The sequence below is a fragment of the Elephantulus edwardii genome, unplaced genomic scaffold (assembly GCF_000299155.1).
Source record: "Elephantulus edwardii isolate Elephantulus edwardi_28Jun2011 unplaced genomic scaffold, EleEdw1.0 scaffold00185, whole genome shotgun sequence".
Lineage (NCBI taxonomy): Eukaryota > Metazoa > Chordata > Mammalia > Macroscelidea > Macroscelididae > Elephantulus > Elephantulus edwardii.
The window spans coordinates 1,690,068-1,703,651 of record NW_006399935.1 but is presented as its reverse complement, the minus strand read 5'-3'; the positions used below and the strand labels follow the sequence as shown (position 1 = coordinate 1,703,651).

General features: G+C 41.1%; 1 protein-coding gene across 1 annotated transcript in view; it reads left to right on the top strand.

Moving 5' to 3' along the window:
• The window catches only part of LOC102875725 (EGF-like module-containing mucin-like hormone receptor-like 4-like), a 174,336-nt gene that overhangs the window by 153,592 nt on the left and 7,160 nt on the right, over nt 1-13,584 (top strand). Inside the window, exons 11-14 of the mRNA XM_006896409.1 lie at nt 861-927; nt 5,073-5,164; nt 13,139-13,319; nt 13,456-13,551. Coding sequence (XP_006896471.1) covers nt 861-927; nt 5,073-5,164; nt 13,139-13,319; nt 13,456-13,551 — 436 coding nt within the window. The remainder of the gene's footprint in view (nt 1-860; nt 928-5,072; nt 5,165-13,138; nt 13,320-13,455; nt 13,552-13,584) is intronic.

Genomic DNA, 13,584 nt, shown 5'->3' with positions numbered 1-13,584 from the left:
ATTGTTATGCAATCCCTCCCCCAAGTCTACTCCACTGTGCAGCCTTCATTCTGGATTCATGTCATGACAATAATACCCAATCATATATCCCTTTTAAACAGTTACCATCCCTGACTTCTAGAAATATCCTGGGTGCATTTCCTCCAAGACAGATTAATTTGTTCTTTTGGTAGTCCATGGGCATTCAGTATTATTATTCAATATTCTTCACCTGCACAATTTGAAGGCATCGATCCTTCTTCAGTCTTCCTTATTCATTGTCAAACTTTCAGGTGCATAGAAAGCAAGTGTAAATACCAAGACTTGAATCAGGTCTCTAAACTACTTCTTTGATAGCTTTAGTATTTTGAAGATGTCTTTGACAGCAATTTTGCCCAATGAAATGCATCTTTTGATTACTTGACTACGACTACCAGGAGTGTTGATTGCAGATTCAAGCAAAATTAAATGATTGACTTCTTCACTTTTTTCTCTATCTGTCACCATAGTGTCTGTTGGTCCAGTAACAAGGATTTTTGTTTTCTTGATATTGAGATATTATCCATAATAAAGGCGATAGTCTTTGATCTTCTGCAATAAGTGCTTTAAGCCTTTTTACTTTCTTCAAGCAAGGTTGTGCCACATGCATAATGCAGAGTGTTAATAAATCTTTGTCCTGTCCAAAACCCTATGAACGTCAAATTTTAAATCTTTGTTGTTGTTGCTGTTCATGTGATGGTTACAGTCTGTGTATCCTGCATTTAATTCCTGTGCAGATTGGTCTTCCTGTGTTACAGCTTAGGAAGAAAAAGTGCTTATTTAATTTTATGAATTTGTTTTTGAATATGAAAATATGAGACATTATTTATTCTGTTTTTCAGCTGCTGGTTTAACCTTAAAAAAGGTTTTATCTGGAGCTTCGTGGGACCCATTTCTGTTATCACTCTGGTGGGTTTATAATTTTTTCCCCTTCAATTCAGATATTAGAAATATATGTTATTGATGTGATAATGAAGTAGCTTGATAAATTCTAAACATATTGACATTAAGTCAATTCTAACTCCTGGTAACCCCACAAGCAACAGAGTGAATGGAATGCCCCAGAGTTTTCTTGGCTGTGATCTTTATGAAGGCAGATTACAAGATTAAAAGGCCTTCTTTATGGTTCTGTTGGATAGACTTGAATTCCCAAATCATTGAATTCACATAGACTTGAATTCACAAATCGTTTTCACTTAATAATTTAAAGAGCTGGTTAAACTTCCTTTTGTATTCTTAGAATCAAAATGGAGCATGCCAAGAAGATATAGACCCTTTTATCTGTGGAGACTCCTTCAACGGTGCAAATGGTTAAAACAGCCAGCTGCAAGGATGAAAGGCCTGGTGATCTACATCACTGAAATCCCCAGGGAGAACAGTTCCATTCTAGGCTCAGGATGGGAGAGGGAGCCAGAGTCATAGCCATTGGCAAGGCAGTAAATTTTGTTTGCAGAAGGAATTACATTTATGAGATGCAACTGAGAGGTTACACAAAATTAAAGGGTCTTTTATTACCCTTTTAAAACATTTCTTTTTATTTGCATTTCTACTACTAGTCCCAAGTATCCTGTTCTCCACCCACCAAAGTGTCTCTACTGAAGATATAAAAACAAAATCTGTCGCTACCAAATTGATTCTGACTCATGGCCACTACATTGGCTGCAGCGTAGAGCTGCCTTAGGGGTGGTTTCTTGGCTATAATCTTTACAACAGTATATAATTAAGGCTTTCCTCTGTAGCAGGTTTGAACTACCAACATTTAGGTTATGCTTAAGAGCAAACCACTTGTACCACTGGCTGCTGTTGTTATGTGTTGTCAAGTCACCTGAGACTCACAGTGACTCTGTATGCACAGTAGCTCTGAACTCTGTCCTATCCTGATCTAATCTCACTGTCTCTGACACGCCTGCCCCTGTGTCAATCCATCTCATGCAGGGTCTTTTTCTCCGGCATTGTCCCTCCACTTACCCAAGCATCTCCTTCTCCAAGGACTAGTCCCTCCAGGCAGCATTTCCAAAGTATGTGAGACAGAGCTACAAAATCCTTGCCTCCAGAGAGCAACTTGGAGAGCACCCTCCCCAGGATAGATCTGTTTGTATACTCTGGTAGTTCAAGAGTATGTTCAGTACTCTTTTCCAGGACCACAACTCAAAGACATCAACTCTTCTTCTGTCTTGCTTAGTCATATTGTTCAGCTCTCTGATGCATAGTAATTGTGAAGACCGTCACCTGGCTGAGGCACACCTTAGTCTCTAGACTGACATCTCTGCACTTCAGCACTCTCGAACAGTTCCTGATGGCAGACTTTCCTAGCCCAAATCATCTTTTGATTCTTGGCTGCTGACTCCCAGAGTGCTAATTGTGGACCCAAGCAAGCTAAATTTGTCGCTAATCTCAATCTCTTCTTCATCTATCCTGGTGCTTCAAAGGCCCAGTGGTGAGATGTTGAGCTTCAATTCATACTGAAGATGTCATCACATTAGCTCTGATCTTTAGTGACTTTATGAACAAAAGGTCAAAACTCTGCTCGATCCTCCACCATGCTCACAATCTCCAAGGTGCATGTGCCCATTGTCGCCGTCACTGTTTCATTGCAATCTCCTCTCCTTCACTGGTCCTCCAACTCTAAAAGGATGATGTCCTTTTCAGAACCTTAAGCAAATATGTACTAGGGGTATAATCATTATGCAATTGACTATTAATAAAAAAACTTGATAGTTTAAAACCCACACAGCAACTCCCCAGGATCCTAGAAATCTGCTCCCATTAACACAACAGCCAAGAAAATACTATGGGGAAATTCTACTCTGTACTGTCAAGTTGGAATCAACTCATAACTGATCTGAGAGTGGGTTTCCAGAGGCTCTAAATTGCACTAAATTCCACCTTTCTCCGAGAAAGAAAGAAAGAAAGAGAGAGAGAGAGAGCGAGAGAGCAGCTGGTGAATTTGAACTGCTTGCCTTTGGGTTGGCAGCACAATTCTCTTTATCTACTATACCACCAAAGCTTCCTATTTAATATAAATAAGCTCCCTATTTAATACGACTAAAGTGTGCCTGACCCAGGCCATGATCTTTGCAATAGCTTGCTATTCATCAGGGAGCTGAACAATGACTAGGAAAGACAGAAGAATCGATGCCTTTGAATTGTGGTGGTTGAGAAGAGTCTTGAACATACCATGGACCACCAAGAAAACAAGTATGTCTGTCTTGGAGAGGGTGAAACCAAGTTTCTCCTTGAAGGCTAGGATTTTGAAGCTCCATCTCATGTACTTTGGACATGTGGCCAAGAGTGAGCAGTCCTTGGAGAAGGATATCATGCTCGGAAGGGTGGAGAGACAGCTCAGGAGAGAAAGATCTCAGATGGGATGGATTGACATGGTACCTGGGGCAATGGGAAGGTATGTTGGAGTCAATGAAACTGACTTAGGACAGGACAAGTTTCAGAGCTATTGTACATAGAGTTGCTATGAGTTGTGGGCAACTCGATGGCACATAACAACAACAGCAAGTAACATATAACCATGCAGTAATATTAAAACCAGCACTAGACCTCAGATCTTACATTCATTGATGATTTGACAAAATGTGTTTGGAGGACAGAATTTGGTCTTCAATCTGGGAATTTTACGGCAATACAAAATAGTCAGTGCATGATTTTAAAATCATGGCATGAAGCAGCAGCCATGGAGGAAGTGCTCCAAACATCAAGAAGGCAATAGCAGTTGCCTGTGTGTAATAGGATTGCAGACATACCTCAGCTATATCACGGCTTTGGTTCCAAACCATGGTAACATATTAAATCTCACAGCAAAGCAAATACGGCCATAAAATGAGTCATGTGACTTGTTTGCATCTCAGTGCTTATAAGTCGGAGTTTTTTTTACACTGTATTATACTCTAGTAAAGGAACCCTGGTGGTATTGTGTGTTGTTGTTGTGTGCCATTGAGTTGCCTGCAACTCATAGTGACCCTATGTACAAGAGCCCTAAACCCTGCCCTATCCTGTGCTAATCTCACTGTCTCTGACACACCTAACCCCATTTCCCCAGTCACTGAATCAATCCATCTCATTGAGGGTCTTCCTCTCTTACACTGTCCCTCCACCCTCTCAAAAACAATGTCCCTCTCCAAGGACTGATCCCTTCTTGCAACATGTCCAAAGTATGTCAGATGAAGTTTCAGAATCCTTGCCTCCAAAGAGCAGCCTGGCTTCACCCTCTCCAGGACAAACGTGTTTGTTTTCCCAGCAGTCCATGGTATATTCAATATTCTTCTCCAACACTACCGCTCAAAGGCATCAATTCTCCTTCTGTCCTCCCTAGTCATTGTCCAGCTCTCTGATGCATAGCAAGTGATTGCAAAGACCATGGCATGTATCAGTGGCACCTTAGTCTCCAGACTGACATCATTGCTCTTCTGTACTTTAGAGAGGTCTCTAACCACAGGCTTTCCCATCGCAATACATTTTTTATTTGCCAAATTAAATTAGATTAAGAGTTCAAATCCAACAAGCACTCCATAGAAGAGAGGAAGAGAGACAGATAGTCTTCTCCTATAAAGACCAGTGGTCTTGGAGGGTCAGTCATGATGGCCATGGGTTGAGTTGGGCTTGGATGGTCAGTTAAATGTGCAGTAGCTTTATGAAAAAGTTTAAAATATTGTGGGACTTGCCAAAATGTGACATATAGACACAACCAGCACATGCTGTTGGGAAAGGGACACGGATGTTGATAGAGTTGCCTGATGCAAGTTTACCACAAACCTTCAATTTTTATGAAAAACCAACGTCTGCGGAGCATGATAAAAAGAAAAACAAAAACAAAATAATACAAGATGTGCCTGTACAAAAGACTTTTGTTTCCTCCTGTCTATTTTCCTCTGTTTTTCAACTGATCATGCAATGCTTCTCTAATCAGAAAAAAAAGAGAAGTCATTTTCAAAAATAAAACAAAAAGTTCCTTTAGTAAGTTTTCAAAATCTTAAATCCATATGTTTCTATGAATATTAGAAATTAGTCTATTTTAAGGTTCACTCAGCATGTTGCTTCCACAGATCAACTTGTCCTTTTACCTGACAACCCTGTGGATTTTAAGGGACCAGCTCAGCTCTCTCAACAACGAGGTATCCAGAATTCAAAACACGAGGTAAGTGGCCGGGGAGCTGGAAACTCGCAGGGGAGAGTAACGCAGAATTCTTGTGTTGCCTGCAGTTAGAATAGTGTCTTTCAGTTGGGAATGATCCTCCTCTCAGTCCCGGGGGACATTTGGCAATGTTTGGAGGCATTTGTGGTTGGCAATGTGTGGATTGTACAACTGTTTTGTGGAGGTTCTGGGGAGCTCACATGGTGAGTGAACTCAGTTGCTAGTTGAAAGGTGAGAGGTTCAAGACCACATAGAGAAGTAAGTTCTGGTGGCCTAGTGGCAAGAAGCTGCATTGCAATCACAAAGGTGTGCGGTTCTCATCCACCAGATGCTGTCCTGGAGAAGGAGGGGAAATCTCCTCCTGTGCCAGTCAGATCCAATTTATGGTACACAGCCAGGGGTGGGGGGTGAAGACCACCTAGAGGTTAGTGGACAACATAGTGGACTAACATTATTGAGTCATCATAAGCCACAGTCAACTCCACAGTAACTGGATTATGCATTTGGGGGGTTTGTTTCTTTCTTTGTTTTTACTGCCATCAGTTGTAATTGTCCAGTGCTGTCTATTAATGTGACCTAATGCAAAACAGAATCCAACACTGTCTGATCCTTCACCATCCTCACAATCTCTGCTGTGTTTAAACTTGGTTGCAGCTGTTGTATCAATCCTTTTGTTGAGACTTTCTCTTTTTTGTTGACACTCTGCTTTCTCAAGCATGATTATCTTTCTCCGGGTATTTTTCTCCTCTGATAACGTCCAAAGTGTGTGAGATGAGGTCTCCCCCTTTTTGCTTCTAAGAAGCGTTTTGGCTACCCCTTCTTTTGAGATAGTTTTGCTCCTTCTTGTTTCTTGGCGGTGGTGGTGTGTGGCATCCAGTTCACAGAGACCACACATATAACAAGCAGAAACCTTACCCGAGTCTGGACTGTCCTCAAGTCTCTGCTGTGCTTTCAGTCCATTATTGAGTCATTCTGCCAATGTTGAGGGTCTTCTGTTTTGTAGACTGATCACCTTTTTAAGCATGATGTCCTTTTCTAAGATCTGACCTTTTCTGATAACATGTCCAAAACCCTGAAGTCTCACCATCCTTACACTTCTGCCAAGGCAGATTTGTTTGTTCTTTTCGGCAGTCCCTGGTATGTTCAATATTCTTTGCCAACGTAATTCAAAGACTCCTATTCTTCTCTGGTCTTCCTTATTCAGTGTCTAACTTTCACGTGCATCTGAAACAATTGAAGATGTCACAGCTTGAGTCAGGTACAGCTTGAGTCAGGTACAGCTTGAGTCAGGTGCAGCCTGACTCAGGGGGACAGCTTCACTCAGGGGGACAGCTTGACTCAGGGACAGCTTGACTCGGGGTACAGCTTGACTCAGGGGTACAGCTTGACTCAGGGGTACAGCTTGACTCAGGGGTATAGCTGGAATCAGGTACAGCTTGACTCAGGGGGACAGCTGGAGTCAGATACAGCTTGACTCAGGGGCACAGCTTTACTCGGGTACAGCTTGATTCAGGGGTACAGCTTGACTCAGGGGTACAGCTTGACTCAGGGTACAGCTTGACTCAGGGTACAGCTTGACTCAGGGGGACAGCTGGAGTCAGATACAGCTTGACTCAGGGGGACAGCTTGACTCAGGGGGACAGCTTGACTCAGGGCTACAGCTTGACTCAGGGCAACAGCTTGACTCAGGTCCAGCTTGAATCAGGTGTACTTCAGGCTTTAACATTTTTGCTCTTTAGCACTTTAAAAAGGTCCTTGGCAGTAGATTTTCACCATACAGCACATCACTTGATTTCTGCACTGCTTCTTTCATATATGTTGATTTTAGATCCATGAAAAAATGTAATACTTGACAACTTCAATGTTTTCTCCATTGATCATGGTGTTGCCTATCATATCCTGTATTCAATATCCTTTGTCAGCGTGAACAAGCACTGGAACATGGGCTATTTATTTATAATGTTGTTGTTAGCTGTCATCTGGTGGTCACCTGACTCATGGCCACTGGGTGCACAGTGAAAGAAAACACCCAGTCTATAATATCCCCATGAACAGCAGCAGCTTGGACTATTGTGACTCATTTTCATTGGCTGATTTTCAGAAGTAGATCAGTAGAGATTCTTCCTAATCCATTGTAGTCTGGAAGTTCTGCTGAAACCTGAAAGGCAGGTGATGGTTGCACATGAAGTATATTATTGACCAGGATTTTTTTTTTACTTCAGGTGATTTTTCTTTATTTCTTGAATGGAGTAACTGGGAGAAAGAGACAGTTGTGGTTCCATGGTAGAATTCTAGCCTTCATTGCCAAAATAGTGCTTTCCATTTCTTGCCAATGAATCTCACACTCGGTCAGCCAGTGGCGCTTTTTGTATTGTTATTATGCTGAACTTGTTCCAGCAGAGCTTTCTAACTGAAATGTACTGGAAAAGACTAGCAATCTACTTCCACATATCAGCCTATCAAACCTCTACTAGAGAGTAGTTAACAATAGCAAAGCTCTGGGAGGTATATTGCAAATATGACACTGAATTACCCTGGGAAGTTAGAGACCTGCAGCCTTTGGAGGTTTTTAAGAGTTGGACCCTCGATGAGATGGGTTGATTCAGTCACTGAAGTAATGAGGATAGGTGTGTCAGAGACAATAAGATTAGCAAGGGATAGAGCAGGGTTTATTTCGGGCTGTTGTACAGGAGACTCAAAGGCACATACCAACAACAACAACAACATACATGCTTTTTAGCAGTCTAGGATTGTTTCAAGATCTCTCTATATCAGTTTTCAACTTCAGCATTCCTAACATTTTGGCCTGGACAATTCTTTGTGTGGTAGAGTTGGGGTGAGAGTGGGACAGATATCCTACGAGTTATAAGATATTTAACAGCAATTCCTTGTTTCCACTTACTATGTTAGTCGCACCCTTAACCAATGTTGACAACTAAAAAAAATGGTAAACATTTTTTACTAAACATGGTTACTAAACATGGTAAAATGTCTCCTAGAACACAAAGGCACTTTGTTTGGAAAAACACCACTCTGTTGGCTGGTGTTGGAGAAGAACACTGGACCGCCTAGGAGGAAGTGCAATAAGAATGCTCCTCAGAGGCCAGGATGATGAGATTTTCTCTCACATACTTCGGGTGTGTGATCAGGAGGGGCTGCTGTTATTGTTGTTAGATGCTGTTGAGTCAAGTACAAGTCACAGCAATCCTACGAACAGCAGATCTGAACCCTGTCCTATCCTGTGGCATTCTCATCACCTCTGACACACTTGAGCCTATTGCTGCAAACCCTGTGTCAAATCATCTCATTGGGCCTCTTCCTTTCTTTCCATGACCTTCCACTTCTTCAAGCATGGTGTCTTTTTCCAAGGACTAGTCTTTCCTAGCAACTTGCCCAAAAGTATGTGAGACAACGGTTTGCCATCCTCGCCTGCAAGGAGCACTTTGGCTGCACTTTTTTCAAGACCCGTCTGTTCTTTTGGCAGTCTATGGGATAGTCAGTTCTCTCCAGCACCACAGTTCAAATATGTCTGCTAATCTCCTGGCTTCTGGTACCAAGGGTGTTGATTGTGGATCCAAGATGAAATCACAGACAATGTCAATCTTTTCTATGTCTATCTTGATGTGGCCTGTTGGTTTTGTGATAAGGATTTTTGTCTTCTTGATGTTGAGATGCAATCCATATTGAAGGTTATAATCTTTGATCTTTGGTAGCAACCACTTCAAGTTCTCCTCACTCTCAAACCACATTATGTCATCTGCGTAATGCGGGTCAGTCATGAGTCTTCCTCCAATTTTGACGGCACTTCTTCTTCATAGAATCCAGCTTCTTGTATGATTTGTTCAACATACATATTGAATAAATATAGAGAAAGCCTACAACCCCGACACACACCTTTCCTGATTTTAAGCCATGCATTGTTCCCCAGCTCCATTTGTACAACAGCTTCTTGGTCTATGTATAAGGTTTGTGGTTTGGTTTTATTATTCTCAAGTTTTTGTCTTCTTTTTTTATAAATTTTTTATTTTATATTTGTTTACTTAAAACGTTCGTATGCATTGTTTTTTCACACCAGCTCTTTCCCATTTCCTTTACCCACCCTTCCCTCCATCCATCAAATTGTGTTTATCCCCATACCCATCCTCACCTTTCTACTCCTACCTTTCCTCCCTTGGTTTCTCATACACATTGTTTTGTTTTCTGGGCCTTTTTATTTTTACTTAGAGGTTCCTGTTTTTATTGCTTTTTGTTCAATCACTCATAAACATTTTGTTTTATAACAATAGTTACAATTCCACATTGCCATTATTTACAACATTTTACAGAAGCCTTACTTTCCCTTCCTTCTACCCATCCATCCGTTAATCTCTGCTCTATCTCTCTTTTTTCTTTCTTTTTTAAATTAAATTTTATTAATTTATCTGTGTCTAAAATAATGGTCTTACACAGTATTTGTCCTTATGGTACTGAGTTAGTTCATTTAACATAATACTCTCCAGTCCCTCCCAAGTTAGGTAATGAATTACAAAATCATTGTTCTTGTATGCTGTGTAATATTCCATTGTGTGAATATATAATAATATCTCAATCCATTCACTTATGGTTGGACATTTGGGCTGTTTTCATGTTCTTTCAATGGTGAATAACACTGCTATAAACATTGGTGTACAAATTTCCATTTGTGCCTCAGTTCTCATTTTCTCAGGGTATATTCCAAGCAGTGGAATAGCTGGGTTATGTGGAATTTCTATGTTCAGCCTTTTGAAGAAACAACAAACTACCTTCCAGAGTGGTTGTACCATTTTATAAACCCACCAGCAGTGTATGGGAGTTCCTATCTCTCCACATCCTCTCCAACATTTGTTAATTGCTGCCCTACTAAACTTTGCTACTGCTACTGGTAAAAGCACGAGTGTGGTATCATCTTCCTAATAACATGCCTCCGGAAATTATGAACTTTTATAAATGTCGATAGTTGTAGAGGGGCTTGAGGCCTTTTGTTCATTGGGTCACTATGAGTCATGCTCTACCCGAAGGCAATCAACAACTGCTGTAAGATGGTATGTCATTGTGCTTTTGATTTGCATCTCTCTTATTGCTAGTGATTTTGAACATTTCTTCATGTGTCTGTTTGCCATCTGAATGTCTTCCTGTACGAAAAGTCTTTCCATATCTTTTACACATTTTGTAATTGGGTTATCAGTCTTTTTCTCATGGATGCCCTTTAGGATTCTATAAACTTTTTATGAGAGACCCTTGTCTGAAATGGTATTGCCAAATGTTTTTCCCCCCAGTCAGTAGGTTTTCTTTTCACTTTGTTGGAAAATGCTTTTGATGCACACAGGAATTTAATCTTTAAAAGGTCCCATTCATCAATTTTATCTTCTTCAGATTGTGCATTTCCGGTTGTATTTGGCAGTCTCTTTATACTATAGACTAGGCCTTCTAAGCTTGATTCCAGTTTGTCTCTTATGAACTTTTTGGTTTTAGGCTTTACTCCCAGCTCTCTGATCCACCTTGAATTAATTTTTGCTTATGGTGTGAGATATGGATTCTGTTTCAGCTTTCTACAGGTAGAAGTCCTGTTTTGCCAACACTATTTGTTGAGAAGGTTGTCATTTCCCCATTTGATAGGTTTATTTCCTTTCTCAATAACAGCTGACCACTGATAGATGAGTCCATTTCTGGGTTCTCAATTCTGTTCCACTGATCTATGTTCTTGTCACTGTACCAGTGCCATGCTGTTTTGATTACTACTGTTATATAATAGATTTTGAGGTCAGGGAGTGCTATGCCTCCCACTTCATTTTTAGTTTTTCAGAAGTGCTTTATTATTTGAAGTCTCTGTTCTCTCCAAACATACTTGACAATTTCCATATCAATCTCTTTGAAAAATGAATTTGGTATCTGTATTGGGATTGCACTGAATATAAAGATTGCTTTTGATAGGACTGTCATTTTCATAATATTGAGTCTTCCTATCGATGAACAGGGAACATTTTTCCATTTATTTAGGTTTTTTATTGTGTCTTGCGGAAATGTTCTGTAGTTTTCTTTGTACAAGTCTTTTGTTATTGACCAGAAATTAAAACAACGTCCACACCAGTAAGAGAAAATGTCTACCAGTGACCCACTTACAAGCATAATCATCTGCTATCAAGTTAGCTCTGACCCTGATGATCCCAGATAAGTCACAGTAAAACTGTGCCACACGGGGTTTTCTTTGATACGGGTTTGCTTACAAAGTTTGTATTACCCTATCTTTTTAGGGTTCCCACCAGATCCTTCCCATTTCCTTCACCCCCTCCCTCCATCCACCAAATTGTACAACACTGTGGTTTCATTCACCCTTACCTATCCTCATATCTCTCCTCCCACCCCTTCCTACCTCAAGTCCCCATAGTGTTGTAGTAGTTTTCTGTGTTTGCAATAATGGTCTTAGGCAGTATTTTTCCTTACAAGACTGAGTTAGTTCATGCAGGATATGCTGTCCAATCTCTCCCAAGTTGTGTAGTATTTTTTAAAAGTGTTGCTTCTGAGCACTGCATTCCATTGGCTACATAGAATTTGAAGTGGCTACGGTGTTTGAGTCCTTTGATTCCATTCAAACCCCCAACTTTAAGGTTACCAGCTGACCATGTTAGCTAACAATTTGTATCAGACAGGGATGATATCTTTATTTTTATCTCATAATATCACATGCAAATATGTATTTCTTTGTAAGTATGTGGTGTGTTGCCATCTATAAACCATTACTAGAGATGTGTCAGCTCACTAATTTTCATCAAGTTGGGACCTATTCATAGGTGACCCTCCAGTAGTTTTTCAGAGACTGTAAATTACACAGGAGGACATTGCCCATCTTTCTCTCAAGAAGCAGTTGGTGGATTCGGACTGCTTGCCTTTGGGTTGGCAGCATAACTGTTTACCCACTTGTCATTGCTGTTGCTATCAACTGGGAACTGGCACACAGCTGACCCTCTAGCAGTTTCTCAGAGGTAATAAACCACGTAAAAGGAGATTGTCCAACATTCTCATGAAAAGTGGCAGAAATACATAAAAATTCACATTAGATTTCACTAATTAAAATAAAAATGCACTGCTGTGGAGTTGATTCCAAATCATAGAGGCCTTCTGTTAGGTTACAGAGCCTGTGAATAGTTGTATTTTGGTTGTTTTTAATTGCGAATTGAAGGGAAGTTTACAAAGCAGTTTGGTTTTCCAGTCAATAATTCACACACATTTTGTTTTATTAAATTATTTATCATACCTATCATGTAATTGTACATACATAGGTAATGAAGAGCAATGGTGTCTCCCTGGAGACTAAGGTGCGTTTAATACAGGCCATGGTCTTCGCAATCACTTGTTATGCATCAGAGAGTTGGACAATGACCAAGGAGGATAGAACTGGGTGGCTCCTTGGAGGCAAGGATTCTGAGGCTCCGTCTAACATACTTTGGACATGTTGTGAGGAGAGACCGGGCCTTGGAGAAGGACATCATGCTTGGGAGGGTGGAGGGACAGCACAGGAGGGGAAGGCCCTCTATGAGGTGGATTGATTCAGTGACTGGGATAATCGGGATGGGAGTGTCGGAGACAGTGTGATTGGCACAGGACAGAGCAGAGTTTAGGGCTGTTGTACATAGGGTCGCTATGAGTCGCAAGTGACTTGACGGCACATAACAACAAAACAACATCATGTAATTGTACTTTCCCAGTAACTCTCATTTTCATTAATCCTTCTATCCTACACCACCTTGCTTTCTGTGCTTTAATTGAGGTATCAAGTTAAGCTGAGGTGTTTAGATGAACTGAAGAGTTGAGGTAGGCTGGGAATGTGAAATGTGCTGAGGTGTTGAGATGGCCTGAGAAGTTAAGGTGCACTGAGGGGTCAGGTGGGCTGAAGTATTAAGTCGACTTAGGAATTGAGACAGGTAGAGATGAGTGATATCACCGTGCCTCTTGGTTCTGCAGGATTCTGACATTCAAAGCCATTGCTCAACTCCTGATTCTGGGCTGTTCTTGGAGTCTTGGGTTTTTCCTGATTGAAGGTATCCAGGAACCTGCCAGGTCTGTGATTGCCTACTCCTTCACCATCATCAATGTTCTTCAAGGGTTCTACATCTTCCTGGTCCATTGCCTTCTCAATCACAGGGTAAGTCAACCTGCCCGTCGACGTGCTGACTGGCTGCCCCTGGGTCGTCTTGCCGGGCATCCGCTCAATGACAAGAAGTTTGGCTTAGTTCTTATGGTCTCCAGCTCATTCTCTCTGTGTGTGCTTGAACCCTCAGGTGCGAGAAGAATACAAAAACTGGTTCAAGAAGATTAGAAAAAGCACAAAAACGGAAAGTTCTGACTTGTTTGGCTTGGCCACCCAAACCAAAACGGTAAGGTTCTCCTCCCTGCCACCTCCTGCTGCT